The sequence below is a fragment of the Hetaerina americana genome, unplaced genomic scaffold (assembly GCF_022747635.1).
Source record: "Hetaerina americana unplaced genomic scaffold, ioHetAmer1.1.p SCAF_3, whole genome shotgun sequence".
Taxonomy (NCBI): Eukaryota; Metazoa; Arthropoda; class Insecta; order Odonata; family Calopterygidae; genus Hetaerina; species Hetaerina americana.
In genome coordinates this window covers 103,504,373-103,525,159 of record NW_027286874.1, presented here as the reverse complement: position 1 = coordinate 103,525,159, position 20,787 = coordinate 103,504,373, and the positions used below count along the sequence as shown (strand labels likewise).

At 36.6% G+C, this 20,787-nt stretch overlaps 2 protein-coding genes across 2 annotated transcripts in view; one reads left to right on the top strand and one right to left on the bottom strand.

The window, feature by feature from the left end:
* LOC139690933 (regucalcin-like) overlaps nt 1–3,565 on the bottom strand; it is a 49,497-nt gene extending 45,932 nt beyond the window's left edge. The window contains exon 1 of the mRNA XM_071588574.1: nt 3,431–3,565. Within this exon, the coding sequence (XP_071444675.1) occupies nt 3,431–3,450 (20 nt within the window). The 5' untranslated portion in view covers nt 3,451–3,565. The remainder of the gene's footprint in view (nt 1–3,430) is intronic.
* On the top strand, nt 3,468–18,965 carry und (methionyl aminopeptidase und). The gene is made up of 9 exons (XM_071588573.1): nt 3,468–3,689; nt 3,776–3,898; nt 3,982–4,095; nt 8,316–8,470; nt 12,637–12,874; nt 13,828–13,922; nt 14,012–14,153; nt 16,980–17,154; nt 18,491–18,965. Exons 1-9 carry the CDS (start codon nt 3,548–3,550, stop codon nt 18,741–18,743), a joined length of 1,437 nt encoding a protein of 478 aa, XP_071444674.1. The 5' UTR covers nt 3,468–3,547; the 3' UTR covers nt 18,744–18,965.
* The last annotated feature ends 1,822 nt before the right edge of the window (nt 18,966–20,787 follow it).

The following is a 20,787-nucleotide window of genomic DNA, read 5'->3' as shown; positions in this document are numbered from 1 at the left end:
CCTGGTAAGCCAGCTGCTTCTGGTAGGTCTTGCGGTACCATACCTTGGTTTGAATTTTATACCGTTCAGATAAGGAGCGAGCCGATGCTTGAGATAATGGTTGTGCAGAAGAATTCCAGTTTAAAGGTGACTACAGGGAAGATTTTCTTCGCATGCAGACTATGTTTGCGGAGGATGAAAGTGCCTTCACACCAGCCTGAAAGACGGTCGGAGCGGAGGACGTTGTATTCGAGATTTGAGAAGTTGCTTGAGGAGATTAGCCTAGTTTCTTGAAAGCTTCGGTGAGGGATGTCGTAGAAGGTTATTTGGAGAGTTTCAAAACGCTATGAACGGGGATTATTGTTGCCCAGTTGCAGGAGAATGAAGGTATATAGAGATGCATTGGTTGCCATTGAAAAGAGGTAGGGACCCAGTTAGGGTTTCTCTATGGACTGTCGACGGTGGATATTCCTGGAGAGTGGAAAGGTGTCTGTGCCGATGTTAAACAGTTAGGTGTCGGGTGTTCAGGGCCAGAAAAGGAATGGCGGGGGCTTGGTGGTTTTGATGAAAGAGTGGAAGATACTTGAGTAATGGCAGAGTTGAACCATTTTTTGAGCAAAGGGAAATCAGAAGCAGAAGGAGGGGTTGGTGGAGAGATGCTGCGATTCTGTGATTTTACTCCATTTTTCTGTATACTTCTGGTAGAATTGGACATCCTTAGTAACTATATGGATGTGGTCTTTGTATGGTTGTGCCTGTTTCCTGGCAGTTTCTCTTCCTTTAGCACTCTCCAGCAGGATTGGTATCTGCAGCAGTTACTGCAAGACAGCATACCGTATGCCTGTAGCCTACTGATTGGCACTTAAAGAACTGAATGGGCATCAGGAAAGTTTCAGCTCTTCTATATTAATGCTCATCCCAAGAAGAGAGTTTATCTCCTTGGTATACTGAGTTTAGAATGGGGAGGCCAAGGGTATTTGGAAAAAGGGTATATTTGGGCATGGTGTAAGAGAAAGTGGCTTGGTAATGGAGAAGAGTGAAATTAAAGTCGACATTCCAATGGCGCTACTATTTATTTGACCACAATTACAACATGCGCTCAGTAGATCTAACAGGAGGAGAGTTGAAACTGATGACTGAACTATAATAACTTCAGTCTTTTTTCTTTCTTCATCACTCCTCCCTACATGGCGTTTTCCTCAACTAAAAATATGAAGGCTGCTCCGTGCAGCTTAAACCAAATGAACAAAATAGTCTCCACAGAAGACATTGGGGTTTCTTAGTGAAAGTACACCCTGAAGTGTCCTCTTGGCAATTTTGGGTAATGCAGTCTGCATATGAATGATTTTTTTGGGCCCAATGCCTCTTTAGGTGAGATTCAACAAAGATTTGTCACAGGATACTCTACGATTTATTCTCGTTCACACGAGTGAACCCAATAGTAAATTTGTAGAGGTGCCAGAGTTGGCAGATGCAATGCCTGGGTATGGATGCTCTGAGTAGTAGCAGTACTTAAGGAAAGCAACTGACAGCTAAGGTCATTTCCACAAATGGATGCTCTGAGTCAGGGTGCTATGGGTGAAGAGGGGCTTTGACTGCGGTGGAACTAAAAGAATGAGCCATGGTAAATAGGGAAAACCTGAATCATCTCTTCCTGAAGTGGCACTACATCCTGCTTTAGGAGGAGAGGAAACTTCAGTCATCTGGGAAAGTAAAATGATACGAGGAGATGGTGGAGGCAAATGAAACATAAGATGCAGTATTGAGGAGGAGAAAGAAATAAAAAGGGATTTGAAACCATGTTGCCAAAAAAAAAAATGTTTGTGGAAACAGTCTATATATTTGTTCTACCCTGTCTGATTTGAGTCAGGCTTATCCTCAAGCAAGCTCTCATAATGCATCCTTACATTTACAATATCCAGATATACTATCAACTCTATCACTTTACATGGCCAAGTTATGGAATAATTCAAGATCAAGGAGGGATTTATAGGTTACAGTTCATGTAAAAATCCATCGGTAAACATATAAAACAAGATAATCTTAGCCTTAAAGAGAGTTGAACTAAAGAAAAATTTTGAAGCGAAAGGTATTTTCTACGTCTCTGTCTCAGTACGTACATAAAAATCAGTAATACATGTATTCTTAGGTTGCCCCTTTGCCATGTACACAAGTGAATAAAACGACAGTCATGCAATTTATTCAAGAAAATTCTTTATCCAGGCACACACTTAATAGTCTTCACCATTATCATTCACTCTGGACATGTCAAAAGGCCCTTATCATTATTTGCTCAGAGACATCTATTCTAATATCTACCCAACCACTGATATTCCCATTTCATTCAAAATACATAGGAAAAGTAAGGTAAGGCAAGAAAGTAGAATACTGTAAGCTGATTATTGATTGTAAAGTTGGAGTGACAAAAGTCAGTTAAAACTATTTTGTAAAAAAATTATGACATAAAATATCCTTTGTATGATAACTAATTGAAAAAAAGAACCCCCACAATTTTTTACTCTAATTTTGATTTTGCATAGCGCTGCCATGCCGTCTGCACCTTCCATAGATAATGAAGTCATAGGAATCTACTAGTATATTCCTTTGAATTTCATCAATACATGTTTTGGTCCTATAAGTATGTGCCATGGTAGTTAATTATCTATAATAGGTACTTGGCTATCATCATAGCGCTATACTTAGTAAAAACGTCTGTGAAAAAATTGTATTACCCCACTTTTCAATTAACACCATGGAAAAGACATTTTAAATTAATGGGCGATTTACAAAATTGTTTTAATTTACATTTTTCTCTTAGAGCTTACAATCCTTAATATGATTTTAGTGTTCTGCTGTCCTTGTATCACCCTATTTATATAAGATTTTTAGGAAGACGTGGGAAAATAACCGGGTGTGTTAATATTGATGCAAGTAAGTTTTTATTTCAGTTCAAGGCAACTACAGTTCTAGAAAACCGCTTTAAGTAATTGTAATTCTGATGTACATATAAAAGGTGTGCGATTGAATTTAAATAACCATACCAAATTTGCAGTTAATTTACCAGGCTCTTCTCGTTATCTACAACATGGCCATAAAGTGGAACGGTGGCTAATTGTAGAAAAAGGGTTGTAAGTTAATCTTAAACGACGCGCTAAACTGTACAAAACACTTCATTGAATGATATATGAGGAAATTCAATTGTTTTTCTTGAGGAAGTAACGCTTTTAAATTCGCACGACATTAGTCATCCATTGGTTAGGCGAGTACTTTTAAATCTTAATAGCTTTGAAAACTGGCACTAAAATGAAATTATAAGTAAATGCCTTCCACTTGCTATATTCCAGCGGAAAAAGAGATTTTGAATAAACATTAATTTATCATAGACACAACCACTATTTAAATTACAGTCATATCCGTAAAGGCCCGAAACATATGACGCGGGCATGAATACCTGTTTTTGGTGATTTTCATTACTCTGTTGTTTCCAGCTAAGTGGCGGATTCGGTCGAGCCGTGGGAGGTTATTCGTCACATGTTGTGGTCATTTCTGTATTCGACTAAAAATCAAAATGGCTGCAGTCGTCGACGAAGTAGGGAAGTCCGATGAGAAATTAATTGATGGTGGTCTCTCAGCAAAGGAAAAGGATGTAGAGGGAGAAAATGTAGCTACAGAGTCGTCAAAGAAGAGGAGGAAGAAAAAGAAGAAGGCCGGTGAGAATCTTCAGTGAATGTCGAATGCTTAAAGAATGGCGTGCCCGGCTTGTAAGTATTAACATTTTACTTTTGGTGCTTTGTAGCCTCAGTGGAGACATCCGTGGATGTTCCAGGAGGGGGAGATGGAGAAGTTAAAACCGTCACAGAAACACTCGAAAAGGTCAAACTTAATGGGAAAGAAAATGCTCCTGAACATGAACACGAAGGTTCGTATTTTATCGTTTATTTTATTGTAAATTATTAGTATTAGTGACATTAGGTGGCATAGTAACTGTATTGTTATTTTTAGGTGAAACCGAAGAAAGCAAGAAGAAAAAGAAAAAGAGGAAGTCAAAGAGCAAAAGCAGCATTAAGTCCCAGACCGACCCTCCCACTATTCCGATCGTTGATCTGTTTGCAGATGGTAAGTTACACTCATTAGGCAATTTGCATGCACTTCGGATTGATTAAGTGGCATTCAGTGACGGGTTTTGACATAAGTTTGTTGAATTGAATAATTTTAGTTATTATAAATTAGGTTTCATCATCAGCTAGTAACATTTTTAATGGTCGCATAAGTTTGAACAAAAATTGTACGCATAGGTGGTAAGAGATTTTGTCAAGTCTTCTGTATGCATGGTGTTTACTTCGTTTGAATTTTGCCGTTGGGATATGATGAAATTGTGGTCATCACAAATGTGTGGAAATCATCACCATAATTCTATCCATTGGTGTCGTTGGAAATAGTCGTTTTTGAAATTAAGATTCCTGTTAAATTAATTTCCATCCTGTTTCAAGTGTTTGCAAAAACTGAAAATCTTTTGGTCTTAGTTTGTAATAATGATCGAAAAAACACAAATTAATTAAATTAATTCTTCATGTTCTCATCTCTAAACCCAGAAGATGGTCTGCAAATCGTCTAAAAGCTGACTTTAATTTTTTGGTTAAAGTTCTCTCAAGTAATTGTAATATTTTGAACTCTAAAAAAAAGAATTTTGAAAAGTCAAATTATTAAGTCTAAACGAAAAACTCTTTGTAATTTAGAGGAAGTACTTTGTAATTTGAGGAATTAAATTAGCATGCAGTATTATATGTTATTTGATATTTTAATCTTTTGTCACTTTGTGGAAAATAATTTTTAATAATAAGCTGTGAAGGGATCTATCCTATATGTGTATACGTCAATTCAAGTAATTAATAATTACATAAATAAAATCAAATATTAATAGTATTGGAGCCACAGAGCAAGTGTGAATTTATGTTAGACTTGCACTTCATACTTTATTAAAATGAAAATCAGGCGAAATTCTCCAGCATTCCTTGTGAATGAGCTACTCGCTTAAAAAGCTGGGCTGATTGCAATGAATTCTCCTTGTGCAACTTTGGGAAGATATTTGCTGGTATGATATTTTTATGTGATTACTGTTTTTCAAAAGTTCTTAGTTTAAATCCTAGAAACTCCCAAATACTTGTAAGCCCGTGAAGTATCATTTTTACTCTTATGAAAACAGGAAGCAAATACAATTCTATGCTCCCTGCATTCACTGCGTCTCCAGTGAATGGGTGCGATTTCATTTGAGTACACTGATAGTTTGGGTTGTGAAAAATTTCCCGAAATGTCCTGCTATATTGTTGGCAGTGATAAAATAGATGTCACTGATCAATCACTACATTGTGGAAGGCAACAGGAAATTGCTGCATTAGTCTCCCCGGAAGGTATAGACATGAGCCCATCAGGAGTATGCAAACAGTGTAAATTGGGGAAGGTCCTGGAATGGGAGATTCTTAAAGGTAACATGGAAGTAGGATCATGAGAAGATGGAGGTAGCTAGGTTGGATTTGGTCATCCAAAGAGTTGTAAAATTAGCAGGGGTGAATGACCTCTGTCACTATAGCCATAGGAGTGGTCTGTACTTATACGGTGACCAGAAAATGAGTGTTGGCATCACCCTAAAAAAAAGAATGTGGGGAATAATTGCATATTAATTGAACTCATGTTGAGGATTAATGCCATTAGGTAAATGATGATAAAAATGAAAGACTGGGAGCAATGGCAAGAAAATCAATGCTTAAGATAGTGTATACTCTGCCTTAAGAATGAAAAATTTACCCTAAGTTTGGGCTTATTAGTTAGAAAACAATGCTGAGAGATAATCTGCAATGAGAATAAAGATATGCAGTGAAAGTTTTAAGACCTGTTGCATTAATAATCAAAATAGTTGTTGGTTAATTGTATACCTTTACTGAGGATCAGCCTGTAAATGTTTACCCTGCAGAGGAAGTGTATGGAAACCTGGAAGTAGTCTTTGAAGGAATGGATAATATTAACCCTCTTAGTGCGGCGGGGATTTCAGGGGTACTAGTGAGAAGTGCGAAGGGTAATTTAAGAAAATGTATCACCTTAGAAAAAAAACATCATGAAGTTATTTGTTTAGATATCCATGTGCAGTTTTTTTATTTTAAAATATAATATTGTAGTTAATAATGATGTAATACATTTACATTATCTGAAAAATAAATGTATTTACTACAGTATCATAAATTTGAAGAATATTTTTCTAGCAATTATATTTCGATTTTTAGACACAAAACTAATATTTTTTTAAAAACATTTTTCAATGAAACTACGATATTTAAATATAATAAAGAATCAAAAAGACATGCAGAAAATATTATAAATAAATAAAGAAAAACCAGTGAATTGCAAATTTTTTTGTCAGCCCCTGCTAGTTCGATTTTGTTGAAAAGGCTGATCTCACTGAGTCAAATTGGGACTTTTCCCCTTTCCTTGAGACTGTGGCAATGTGCTTACAATCTAAAGGCAGAAAAAAACCAAGTTCTAACTCACAGAGAACTACTGACAATGTAATCCATTACACAGGGCGCAATTGATTAGATAGGATGGACGGCAAGAGAAACCAAAATGATTACAAAGCAGTGTTCTCATTTCCATCGTCTCAACAAAGTCTGAATAAGCAGCTATATATCAACACCACGACACCACAACACATTCAAGAGATTACAGATGAAAACAGATTAGTAGCCTTTCAGTGGCTTTTCATAGTGGAAAGACCACTCAGAAAAAAAAAACGAGCAAACAATTAGGCTGAGCTTCCCGACATGTACAAAACTGAACGAAAAATTATAGTAAGAGTTATACTTTTTGAAAAGCATTTAAAATTGCTAATAAAAAATTAATTACGTAATTCTATGGAATTCAACCTATCGATAGCACAAAAACCATAAATTATTGAAGAAAAAACCATAAGTTACAGCGATTTAAACAATAGCCTACGCAAGAGCCGATATATTGGCCTGCCGCACTTTTCGCCAGGGATACGAAAGCCGATATATCGGCCGGCCGCACTAAGAGGGTTAACTTTATGGGTCACGGGAGCACTGGTTCAGAAGCAACATGTATAGAGATTCAATTTTTCCTTTGAGAAATACGCATTTATTAATTGATGTTTTGTAAGAATGTAAATATTTTTTGAACATCAAATTTAGGATTAATTTTAAGTTTTAATCAGAGAAAATAAGATAGAAGACATAGGAATTGCACTGCTGAAACAAGAATCATGAAAATAAAATAGATGAGTGAATAAAGTACTTGCTGAGCTATGATGGGGGTAGTAGTAGTTTTGAGGGGAGGCGACCGACAGCTAAGGTCATTTGCGCCATAGGGGATGGACAGGAAAGGATGAAGGGTGGAGAGAAACCCGGCGTCGGCATTAGCCTACTCTTTACGAAAGGCGCCAAGGGGTCCGCAGCTTAACGTCCCATCCGACGGACGCCGTACTCACTCAAAGTGCCCTCCACAAAGCACCTCAAGTAGGGATCGAGATACCTCTGAAGCTATGATGGGGATTATGAAGGTAGACCTAACTACGTCGGTGTATGTAGAGGAGAGTTATGTTGCAAGAGGTGTAGTGGCAATTTGGAACGTAATGGAATTGATGTGGATAATGATTCCTGATCTGAGAGGAAGAGAGCCTCTAAGTGTTATATGAAATGCGAACATATTTCACTGCATGCTCATTACTCTTGTCATCCAGTCAGCTGCATCAGATTTTTAATACAATGAACAGTCTGAGATTTTATTTTTCATATTAGTCTGAGAATTTTTGTTCGCATTTTCCCTTGCGTTATAACTTTTATTATGGTATTTGTTTCTCTTTCCATTCTCTTGCATGTAACATGTCTTGAAGTTCAAATGCTTCCTATTGCCATATGATAGACTCGCTATCATAATGTTGAATTTGTGGCTCAAAATTTTTATCCTGCCATGTAATTCCTTTCATGTTTTGGGTGAATGAAAATAGGAAATTTTGAAGTGATGTGGGAAGATGGGGGTTTTTCAAGATTTGCGGTGTTGTATGTTACTAAATAGCACACATCTTAACCTCTGGTAATGTTATACCAAAAATGTGTGTGCTTTTTTTTTTATATGATGATGTCCTTTTTGATTTTACCAAAGAAAGCAATTATTGTAAATTAGCTTCCAGATGCCCTCTCAAAATGGATGCCTGTATATTGGTAATTGGATTTATGGTAATGATTAATTAATGGAAATTTTTTTATGTGCCCTTGTTGTGTCAATACTCTTAATGATATCTCTGAATGAGCAATATTCTCCTGTTTCAGGCAATTTCCCCGTTGGTCAGGAAATGGAGTATCCCATTGTAAACGATGATCGTACGGCCAAAGACCGCTTCACCAGCGAAGAAAAGCGTGCCCTTGACCGACTTCACAATGACATATACAATGAGGTTCGCTTAGCTGCTGAGGCTCATCGTCAGGTAAGTGTAGTTTGGTGACGTTTTGTGAGAAACCATCAACCTAGAAATTGAGGCACCCTGAATAGCTAATTGAAGCCCTTAGCTGTGCTGGGCATTTGAAATTCAAACCATGCGATTGAATGGTGGAACTTGACTCCTGAATTTTTTAAGTCCTCTGGTACAAAACAGAAAATCTTTTGGCTTGGTTTTTGTAGCCGGAGGTGCCATGTATTCTTGAATGTAGAATTGGCCTGCTATGGCAGCTGAATGATTTTCATTTTGGAGCGGAGTGCATTAAAACCATTAGAGTAACTATAGAGCCAACCATCCAACCATATTTATAGCCAACCTTAACCTCTTCTTAATTTTTACTGAATTGACAAATGAGTTGTCTTCACACTGCAGAGTAGGGTCCCTCCATGCCAAGATATTGAGATGGATATTTTATTCTTGGGAAGCAAGATAACAATGCATTATCAACTCGTATGAAATTTGTATATACAAGGGTATACTTCTGTAATATTTGCATCAAATATGCACATTCATTGATATTATTTGATAAATTCTAATGGCTTGACCCAGAAATGAAATTTTCTAGCATAAATATGTATCTTGCACCAAAATTATGGAGTGAACATCTATTAGGGGGGACTTAAAAGTAACTGGACAACATTAAAAAAAATAAATAAATTTTTTGAGTTACAAACATTAGCTCCTTCGAAGTACTATTAGCCTACTAATACCTTGCTTCAAATGTTTTTTTCCAATGCATGAAACACCTTTTGTACTCCTCCTTTCCGATGCCTTGCCGCCTTAGATTCTCTTTTCCCCTCCAAAATGTCTGTAAACCATTTCCCTTCCATTTTCCCTGTCATCTGGGAGAAGAGTAAAGAAAGAAATTAAGGGTGGGTGTGGAAGCAGTGTCATGTAATTTTTTGCCAAAAATTATGCACAGAAAAGGCTATGTGAGCGGGAGCAGGGCAGGAATTTTGTCAAGATTTGTTTAATTTGTAAATCTTTGGCTTAAATGCATTGCACTGAGATCCACCAAAAACAGGGTAGTTCATTAAGTTCTTCAATAGTATGCCTTCTATTCTTGTACTCAAGCGTATGACTTTTTTCCATGTTTTTATCAGTTCTGGATGTGTAAGGCTGGCTCAGGTGTAGAATTCTGATTGATGTCGCCACATTTGAATTGTGAATGGCTCTCATACACTTGAGAGTTCCTCTCAAGGTGTGTTCTTTGTAAGCTGTAGACAACATATCAACCATGTCCAGTGCACTTCTACTGAGTAGGAAACAAAATTTCAATGCTGCACACTATTCTCAAATATCAGCCATTTAAAAAAATTAAAGTTTGAAAAACTTGTGGCATGAAAATAATTTCAGGGGCTCACTACAACTGTATCAAGTAATGCCACTTGGCTTACTGACTCCGGAAGGGTTACTTATCACCCATGTAGTAGAAATCTGAACTACTAGAGTTACATGCTCAGTAACCTCTTGTCCAGCTATTTTTGAGTCTCCCAATGCATACCACCTAAAGAATTTCACCAATGCTGCAATAAAGGGAAGGAAAGTAAAATAGAAGAGCATTTCTGTTATAAAAGAAAAGCAGTGAACAATATAGATTGATCAAATAACGTATTACTGGTCAAATCCTCGAAATATCAGCCTACGTTTTATGGGCTGAGAGTGGAATATGGGTAAGGCATCGTATTTTAAGTAGCAAGCCAATCTGTCTGTAAAAATCCTTTCATTAAGTGTTTTTTCCCTTATCAGGCATTGAAAATAGTTGTCTTTTCTATAAATTTCTGTAATAACTCTATTTTGAGCCATTAGTAAGCAATAGAGCGTTAATATTTCATTGTCAGCACTCCCTGAAAAATTCCGAAATAAATCGCAAATGTATACAATGTAGGGCATTTAGTTGCATTCACATGTGGTGCTGCTGCAAAACTGAGTACGTATTGGGCTAATGGGAATGTCCCCTCTCTGCTCAAAAATTGTATCTCTCGCGGTAAACTCGGAGTCTATAGGCACTCAACCATAAGTAGTATGATGGTATTGTTCAATGTGTAATACGTTCCCTTTTATTAAGTGTGCATATATGCTTTTACACACCAAAAGTAAGTGTTGTAAATAAGTAAAAAGTTGAATTAGAACTACATGGGATCGAAAGAGAAAAGGTTGCATTACAGGCATGTAAAAAATTTAAGTCAAGAATTACTCTTCCGAACTCAGAAACAAGGCTGCTGAAAGGCGTTTTGGCCCACCTCCGACTGAGAAGATGATGTGAGAGTGGAGGAAACATAAAGTTGATTTAAAAAACCATAAACCATAGACACAGTAATCAACCCGAAGGTCGGTTTAGTAGGTGATGGTAGAGATCACCCAGTACTAAGCCCTATACGGCGTGTGAAAATTCACACATTAGGGTAGGGGGGCCAGTTCCTTTCCCTGTGCCGGTTATGGTTTCCCAGGAAGACCTGGTACCCAAAAAGTCACTTAGCTTGGGTGGAGCTGCAGGTGCCCAGAGTGCCTTGCCCGGGAATCGAACCCGGGACCCTCGGGTCAGCAGTCCAACGCTCTACCCACTGGACTACCGCGACCCACAAAGTTGATTTCGTGAATGCAAATAGGAGTTAAAAAAAACTTATGCTCATGTGCTTCAAAAGGGTCTAAGCTCAAGGAACTTGTTAAGAACTGGATAATATCTCTCTCTTCATCCATAACAGACCTATGGTGACACTAAACTGCCACATGAAAACAGAATAAAAGTTTATAGAATTGCACAACGAAAATAGCTGTGTGTATGATTTTTACAGCAGTGATGATGGATTTCTGATGAATGGATGAATAAACATTCGTATATTTGATAGTTTTTTTAATTGACAATTCTACTTTCTTCTTATGAAAAAGTGTTAATATTAAGATACTTTTCCATCTCATCCAAGCATTTCTCATCAATTTTAACCTGAAAAATCATAGTGCATCCTAAATACAATCTTAAGAAGAGTTCTTGTTATGTCTGTTTTGTGTGTCGGGAAATACTTTAATTAAATGTTTCAATATCAAAAAATTATTAGTGGGAAAATGTGTGCAAAATAAGATTCAGCTACTCATGTTTGTTGTATTTGAGAAAACTAATGAAACCCTTAGTTAAATCACTGCTGTAACTATATAAAAGTTAAGTAACTGACAGATGTGCTGTAAATAGGAAGGTACCAAGCTCGCACGTTAAATGCACATTGAATTGCACAATGTTGGCTGCCATCCAGTGGATGCCTAGTACAAGTGGGTACCTGAAAGTACCTAAGCAATAAGGTTGTCATTATGTTAAAGACTGCAAGATGGTTTTAGTTTTTATTTTATATCAGCAAACCATTGAAATTGAAATGTACTGATTTTTAATATATTCTCCGAAATTCGCTGCGATTTCTCACCGTTTCAACATGAAACTACTTTTGATTTCTGCGAATGTATCTTTGAATGTTTTTTCTTGTCGTCGCATCCTACTTTAGAACTCTTTTATCACCAACTGGATGTCGACTGCTGATAAGGGAATGCCTAACTTAAGGAATCCAGTGCATCAACTGGTTCTCTTCTGTGATGGATAAAATCCTTTGTCTTTGAATAGGTCCTGTTGTTAAATAATTTTGATACCATTTATTAAAAAAATCATTTAGAAGTTGCCACTTTACTAAGCTTTTTGTGCAGAAAGTATTGCCTAGTAAAGAGACAATGAACCCTGATTTGAAATATTGGTGAATATCAGCAGAATGTATATCTTTTAAATGATAGTATAATAGGCATGGGAAAAGATGGCACTCAGTAAAAGTGCATCTCACAATGATACTTTATTTTTTGTGCAATGTGGATGTGGATAATGATATAGTGAAAACATGAACTCAAAGTGAAGTGTCTTCTTGAATCATTGTTAGGGCAACTGGTACTGTGCCAGTTCATGGAATTCCATGCATTGGAATTAAAAGGCGTCTTTTAAAATTGCCCAGGAAGTGTTATGTTTCGATTTGCCTCAATTCTGAAGACATTTTTGGTTGATAGCATAGCCATCAGATATGCTGTTATATTTCACCTCCATAGAAATAGGGTTAGAAAAAGTTCTACATATATTTCCTAATTTTTGGTTTGAAGTATTCAATGTTTTTCTTGTTGTGATTCAGACGAGACAGCATATCCAACGGTGGGTCAAGCCAGGCATGACAATGATTCAGATATGTGAGGAGTTGGAAAACACGGCTCGTCGTTTGATTGGTGAGAATGGTTTGAAGGCAGGGCTGGCCTTCCCAACTGGATGCTCCCTCAACCATTGCGCTGCTCATTACACCCCAAATGCCGGAGATCCAACTGTACTGCAGTATGATGATGTTTGCAAGATTGATTTTGGAACTCACATTAATGGTTCGTTCATAATTAGATATAGGAGCATATTTTTTTAAGTGAATTTATTGCACATAAATGATGTTGTTATAGTTCCATTTAGATGAAAAATGTAATTACTGCAATATTTGAGGAAAATTGTTTAAAAGAATGACAATTGAATTGATGAAGATACATATAATAAATCAATTGATTTTTTAACATTAAATAATCATTTTTCATTGACTACATAATATAATAAACTTAAGTCTCATAAAAATTTTGATAGAATTAAAAATACCAAAGTAACTCATTGCATATTTGAAGAGGTTTATTATCCCAATCTTTTCTTTTGATAAAATATATTTAATGTTGTGTCACTTACTATATTTGTGTATGTGTGAATATGCAACAAATCTCCAGACAAGTAAATGCATTATTATTACTGTAGGGACATACAATTTTGAAAAATGGATTCCTACTTTTAAATAAGCATAGTTTTTCATATGTGGCTACTAGATAGTGGATGAATGCTCAACTTCAGTGCGGAAAATTCATTTTCTAATATGAAGCTTAAAATCATTTAGTTTGTAAATAGTCCCACAGTTTTATATGACGATGTAAATGTCCGTTAGTTTTGCTTTTCTGAAAATTTGAACTTAAATCAATCGTTATTCCAAGATATTATTTTGATTTTTATTCTTTTTATAATGCTTTAGCCATATTGTTGCAAAAGTGTATAGAGTTGTCCCATGCATTACAATATTTATCCATCACATGAATGGTCACATGGTGAAAATATTGTAAAGTGATTCAGTAACATGTTAGTGTATAATTACCTGAAAGAATTTTTCCATGTCCAATTACACCTGATCTTGTGTTGCCTAAAGCCTATGTTTACCATAAAACTGCTCGTACATTTATGAATGTGTGTTGGGGACCACGGGAGTTGTTTGGTTCTGTTGCTAATTCATTTGCTCTTGTTCTCCTTGCAGGGCGAATCATTGATTGTGCTTTCACACTTACATTCAATGATAAATATGACAGGCTAATTGAAGCAGTGCGTGATGCCACGAACACAGGAATAAAGGTACGGATGAAGTTGTGTGTGTGTGTCTGTGTGCACACTTGTGTTGCCTCCAAAGAAGTTCTAATGAACTTTGCCATTATTGCTTCCAGGCAGCAGGGATTGATGTGCAGCTTTGTGACATTGGCGCTGCGATCCAGGAAGTAATGGAATCTTATGAAGTGGAGCTGGATGGGAAGACATATCAAGTGAAGTCGATCCGGAACTTGAATGGTCACTCCATCGCTCCCTATCGTGAGTTTCACTAAGTTCTTTCAGTGTTGGTGTGTGGATTAAAAGTTGTGTTTGCCTCTCTTTTTTTGTACTTCATAACAGAAGTACTTTTGATTTAATAGATTGACCTGAAAAAAACTATTTGAAGAAACAATCTATGATGGCTGGGTCAATTTACTATGATAAAAACCAAAGATAATTTTTCACACTTTGTTCTGTAGTCAACACCATAGCTCATGAAAATTAAAATAAAGAATTTAAAAACTGTCAAAGAAGTAGCAATGCATGGTCAACTCCTCTGTCGGGTGTATTAGAATTTGAAAAAAATCCTGTTATTGAGGTTAATTGATGCTTTCATTGCAAAGAGAAAAAGTTAAGAATTAATTGTACAATACTGGGTGGTGGTTTGAATTGATGGCTGTTCTGACTGAATAATGTCCTGTTTTTATGCCAGACGTATGAACTTTGCATTTTGTCATTATTCTAGGCAGGAGAGATTGAGGTTATCATCAGGGCAGGGAATGTCCAGAAAATGGCCAAAGGTAGGGGTAGATATGATGACCGTGAAGTGATAGGTAGTCAGGATGAAGTGACAGGGTAGTTCAGTAATCTTGAGCAAGTGTGTCAGGTGATCAGCCAAGTGCATAGGTTGGGAGCACAGTTCAGCCAAGGCAAGTAAATGGTAATTTAGCACCAGTGGTGAAGGAAATAATACTTAGCAGGTACTTGTGTCTTGCTCTAAACATCTACAGGATGCACCGCTGAAATCCGAACAAATTTCAATTTGAATTTCCCACCATTAGTTCCACTGGAGGCCGTGATTGTCGTTCTTGAAAGCTATAGGCATCTAGTAAACAGCCATAACTTCAAGATGACCGAGATGTTATGCACAAGTGTGGAGTACAATCGAAGAGCCGCTATTATCGAAGGTGTTCGCGCTGGGTGTCATATTTCGAAATACTTCGATTCTTCTGGTACACCACATAAACTGTTTACAGTAATGTGACTTAATATAATACTTCGGAGAAGTCTGGGGAAGGTTTCGCTAATTTGGCCTAGATACCTCTTTCGAGGAAACTCGAGCTTGTCCATATTTAAACGCCGCCCTCTGTTTTTATGAGGGTAGTCTGAAAAGCTTCTGACCTATCAAATAAACGAGACATTTTCTCTTCAAATTCATTTTTCAAAATAGTCTCCCTTTAAGTCAATACAGTTTTTCCAACAATTCTCGTAACTTTATTAACCCTTACAAATAGTAATTGTTGTCTTTCTTCCCAAAATAGGCATTTACATATGCAATGACGACCTAGGCTAATGAAAATCTCTGTCCTCCAAATGAAACTTTTAAGGTTATGAAACGGGGAAAAAGTCACTTGGGGCTAGATCTGGTGAATGCAATGGGTAGTCATCCAATTGGAAGTGCAGTTAGTGAATTTTAGCCATGGCGACTGCAGAAGTGTGAGTAGGAGCGTTGTGCAAATGGAAAAGCACTTTATTTTTCAAATTCAGTGTTTTTCTTGCCATGTCTGCCTTCAATTTATCATGTTATGATGATTAAATCTCTATCGTCATTGGTTTACCTTTTTGAAGATAATGGATGAATGCAATTCCACACCCTCCTGGCTGATAGAACCATCATATACTCATTTCTCAATTTTTTCCATTTTCCCAAAAATCCTCACAATGACTTACTCAAACAATTCTCAAACAACAATTGAGTGTCCAAAATAGCTGAAATTTTGGTGAGGAGCTTTCAACGCATGCAAAACACATTCCCAAACTTATAGTGAGGAGTGCTTCAATCTTCATGTTGAGATTCGAAAGTTGTCATATCACCTTCGTCGAGTCTTTCATGTGTAATATTGCAAATACCTAACATTGGTGTCATATTCTGTAATTTTACCTCATTAATTACCTTTAGTTTTTCTTTATGATTGCATCTATTTATATGTAGTGATAATTTACAGGAGAAAAATTAGATGGTGACTAAATCAAGCAGTGATTAAATGCATCGTAAAGCAAAGGAAATTCATGCTGACGTTCAGGACACTCTGGGGGACTCTGCTCCTTCATATTCAATTGTTGCCAAGTGGACGAGCAAGTTAAAGTTTGGTTGATACAGCGTAGATGATGATAGTTGTAGTAGTCAGCCACTACACGGATCGAAATATAAATATGCCATCACTGAAAGAAGTAAAAGTTAAGGTCACATCCACCATACACGTCAAATGTAAAATATTAAGCCGTTGCCATTGCTTAACTTTTGCAACAAAGTCTGCAGAAGATAAGGAATATGAAATATCTATGTTTCTCCTTGTGTTAATAATTTTTGTGGTCAAAGTGTGTTGTTATTTTAGTTTTAATTATATTGGATCTTGAATCCTAAGCTTGCATTAGCAAATGCCGCACACCTATGAACGTCTGCAATAGTTCAGAGGTTTCTGAAGCATAAGTTCTCACCATGCATTAGGTGTATAGTGACTCATGGGATCAGAGTCAGCTACCTGCCAATTATTGCCATGAATTATGAAGCATCGGGCTAAATAAATGTTTGACTTTGCATGACTGGTTGTCATCTTCAAAAACTCTGTTGTTGACTTAAAGCAAGTTTGAATGGCTGAGAATTCGAAATCATATTTCATGTGGTCACCATTTTCTTATACATCATTCAGTGAGCTCTCCCTTTAGATGAAAATGGCTCGGTTCAAAAGGCTTATACATTACAATGTATTATGCTGTCAGTCACCAAGGTTCAATTGACTATGAACATTCAGCTGCTAAGTGTGTTGACTGAAAGTTTTAGGCATGATTTTTTTGGATGCTAATGATGTGTGCGTTCCATTGTAGGTATCCATGCTGGAAAGACTGTTCCTATAGTGAAGGGTGGTGAGGCCACAGTCATGGAGGAGAATGAGATGTATGCCATCGAAACATTTGGCTCAACTGGCCGTGGGCAGGTGCACGATGACATGGAAGTGTCCCACTACATGAAGAACTTTGATAAGGGCTATGTGCCACTCAGGTATGGGCTCATTTTTCTATCTTACTCTATAGCTCCCAAACAAGTAAACAAAGTGTTGATGTATGTGCCATCAGTTGCCTTGAACTTGCTGTTAAAGTTTTATTCTAAGGAAGAAATCGTGGGAGTGAAATGAAGTAGGTTTTTAGGTTTCAGCTCGACCACAATTGGTTAAATGGTTGCTGTTTGCATGTTAACGATATAGTTTATTAGACTTGCCTGCTTCCTTCTATTCTGTTTGTTTTGCCTTTAGGTTCCTAGCTTTCCCTGGACCGACCATTCTGGAAAAAGTTAGGATTCACTCATTCTTGTGGAAAATTAGAAAAAAAATTATTGAAGGGCCGAAAATTTTTATAACTCTTGAAGAGTTTTTAAATGTAATTTTATTACTAATCGGGGGTGAAATAGAACTAGTTTATATTCTATTGTTTCAGGCTTCACTTCGTGGAAGTATTTAATATCCATACTAAAAAGAAAGACTCGTACTTTTCCACAGATTTTATTATACGGTACAACGCGTTTCACTGACTTGCGGCATCATGCCGCAAGTCGGTGAAACGCATTGTACCGTATAATAAAATCTGTGGAAAAGTACGAGTCTTACTTTTTAGTATGGATAGAACTAGTTTAATTTTAAGAAAGCAATGCCAGGGGTATGGGTTGTGCAAAATTGTGCAGGAATTTGGTTAATTCAACATAGGTTGGGCTATGGGAATGTGGGATGATTTTGGCTTTGGTCCCCTAAAATCATCATTTAAACCTCTTAAAAATTAAAATATAAATTGACTCTCAAAAATGTGGTTAATTGTTTTTATGTTAAAAATGTTTTCTTGAAAAAAGTAGAGAAATGATTTCAGGATCTTCACTAATTCTGATGGCTCGAGAACATTAATGAATCACTCTACTCACTATGATTGCTCTACCTCTCTTATTATCACACAAAATGTATCATGTATTTACAAAGTTCACGTGAATCCTAATCGTTTTACTTTTGATCATCCTTCCTGTGCTCGTGTGTGAAGCACACTTGATTAAATGGTGATATTCTTATGACTTGCTTACATTACTAATTGCCTCATGAAAATTGCTTTAAGCAGTGTGGTATGGAATTTGATTGATAATGAAAATGAAATTAATGCACAAATTGAGTAGCTTCAGGCGTGATGTGGTGGAAGTTGAACATAATGAATAACTGATGGAAGCCCTTTTCCACGTTATAAACGTTTTTCCACCTAATGATGATGTAATACATCGAAACCCGGTCTTAAAATAAAAAAATTTTATCGAGTGGAAAAGTGCTTTGATCAGTTTTTCGAAATTTATGCAATCTCTGTTGCAGGCTGCAGTCATCCAAGGTACTCTTGGGCGTCATCAACAAGCATTTCAGCACCCTCGCCTTTTGTCGTCGCTGGCTGGACAGATTGGATCAGACCAAATATCAGATGGCCCTCAAGGACTTGTGTGACAAGGGCATTGTCGACCCCTACCCGCCCCTCTGCGACATCAAGGGCTGCTACACTGCCCAATTTGAGCACACTGTCATGCTCCGCCCTACATGCAAGGAAGTTGTCAGTCGAGGCGACGATTATTAAATGCATTCGATGGATGTGTTGGGTGTTGGCAGCCCTGCTTTTTTTGCAGTGTTATTTTTGTCTCAATTTGGATGGAAGCAATCGGAGAGAAGAGTTAGTTTTTTCACATTATTGTCATGGTGTTGATTTTGTTTGAATGAGTTTCACTCTCGTCCCTTGCTTTTTATTTTATTTTTATGTGGCTGAATGAAGAAGAAGATAATAAAAAAAACTTAATACCTCCTCCATCTTTCATTAGAAAATCATGATCATTTTTATCTATTTATTTAAAATCTGATTCATACCATTTGTGTGAACTGTATACCAGACCTCGGCTCTTTTCTTGAGGTAAGTTGACGTATTGTCATGCATAATGTAGAGAAAGAGAATTATATTTAAAATGCAAAAATTTCAAAGTGCGGAAAGCATTTGCGTTGACAACTGTGAAACTTCTGCATTTTAATGCATTTTGGCAGATGCTCAGTTAAAGTTACTGTCGTTGTATGTCCTGCAGTTCTTAGAATTACATTTGTTTGCATGTTGTCAATACAGACAATCCTTGGGGATAATATGCCAGAACCATCAGTTATAATAGTTAAGTGGGAGCATTGCACACATGCCTGCATGCACTCATGGGAGCAAAATATAAAGCAATTTCTCATTACATTATATGACTATGCTTCCAGAGGGACTCTTTATGGCCAGAGCATAATTATGAATCTTCTTAATACACATTCTAATGTTAATAGAATAATATATATTCAATGTGGTGATCATACTTCATATTTTGTGCTACATAACCCCAAGTGTAAATCGTTGCACTCATAACTGTGGTATTACGATGCATAGTTAGTGGCTTTGTTTGCAACATCTGTGGTCGTAAGATATGTAGGTGTCAGTTTGGTGTGGAGGCTTGTTTGTACAGATATCTAATGCTGATATGGTTTGGGTCCAAATTCTGGTGGTAGCATAATTTTTCATTGGTATAATGATCCATACTTGATTGCCCTGTGCAAACCATTACCACCTGGGTAGTTGTCTCTCAGATTGGATCTTATAATATCCATGACCCATTGGCATCTTTTCTTGGGCTTATTATTATCCTCTGTGTATGTATAAAATCAATATATGCTCGCACCAGATTTCTGTCCGCCCATACGTCCTACTTTCCCTCCATCAAATTACCCAATTAATAGGAATGCCTTTAAAGTTCCTGTTCCACAGCCATGTCTAGTCAACCTGTGATGTCAATTCATGCTGGTTTATTGCAAAGTGCTATCTGTTGTACAGGGGGTAATTATATAATTTTTACGCTCTTATCAACAAGGAGGGGGAATGAAGATAATAAGACAGTAAGATTACCTATACTCTTAATGTTCTCTGACTTTTAAGAACTTGGATTTTATTAGAACTTGTAAGCATTGAGTGAAGCATTTTCGGGTGTAATAACTTTTTTATTATATTAATAAACATGAAGAAATGAAAATGTTGTATACACTCATAGACCAAAAATCAATAAGTGGAACAAAACTGCTGCTATATAAACATTGGATGTTGGGTATTTTGGGTACTCCATAATTATCAGTTTGTGGTAATCCAAGTTGGTGATTACCAGTTGTGCTGAATTTGTTTAAAATATATTGATAAGTATTTGAGATTAATGCAGGACAGAGGCAGTTAAAGTTAGGGAAAGAGAAATTTTATCCAAAAAAGGGAAAACGTTATGTGCACACACTGTGTTTATGAATGCATGCCTGCATATTTTGTGGTGTATAAAATTCTTGGAACTACATATTTATACAATGTTGACCTATTTGAGAATAACATTTTTTGTAGGTGAAGTAACTTGTGTGAATGGTTGATGGTCAATTTCGTTATTGTGTCATCCTGTTTTCTAAATATAATAGTTATAACGTGGTGAATGTACATTTAATGAGCATGTACAAGTTATCGAGGTTCGAGATAAAATTTGTCATGTTCCATTGCATCATTTCCATGACATATATTTTTTTAATCTCTTACCATCTCTGGTGTTTGGGTTGTCATTCAATATTCATCATAAAAG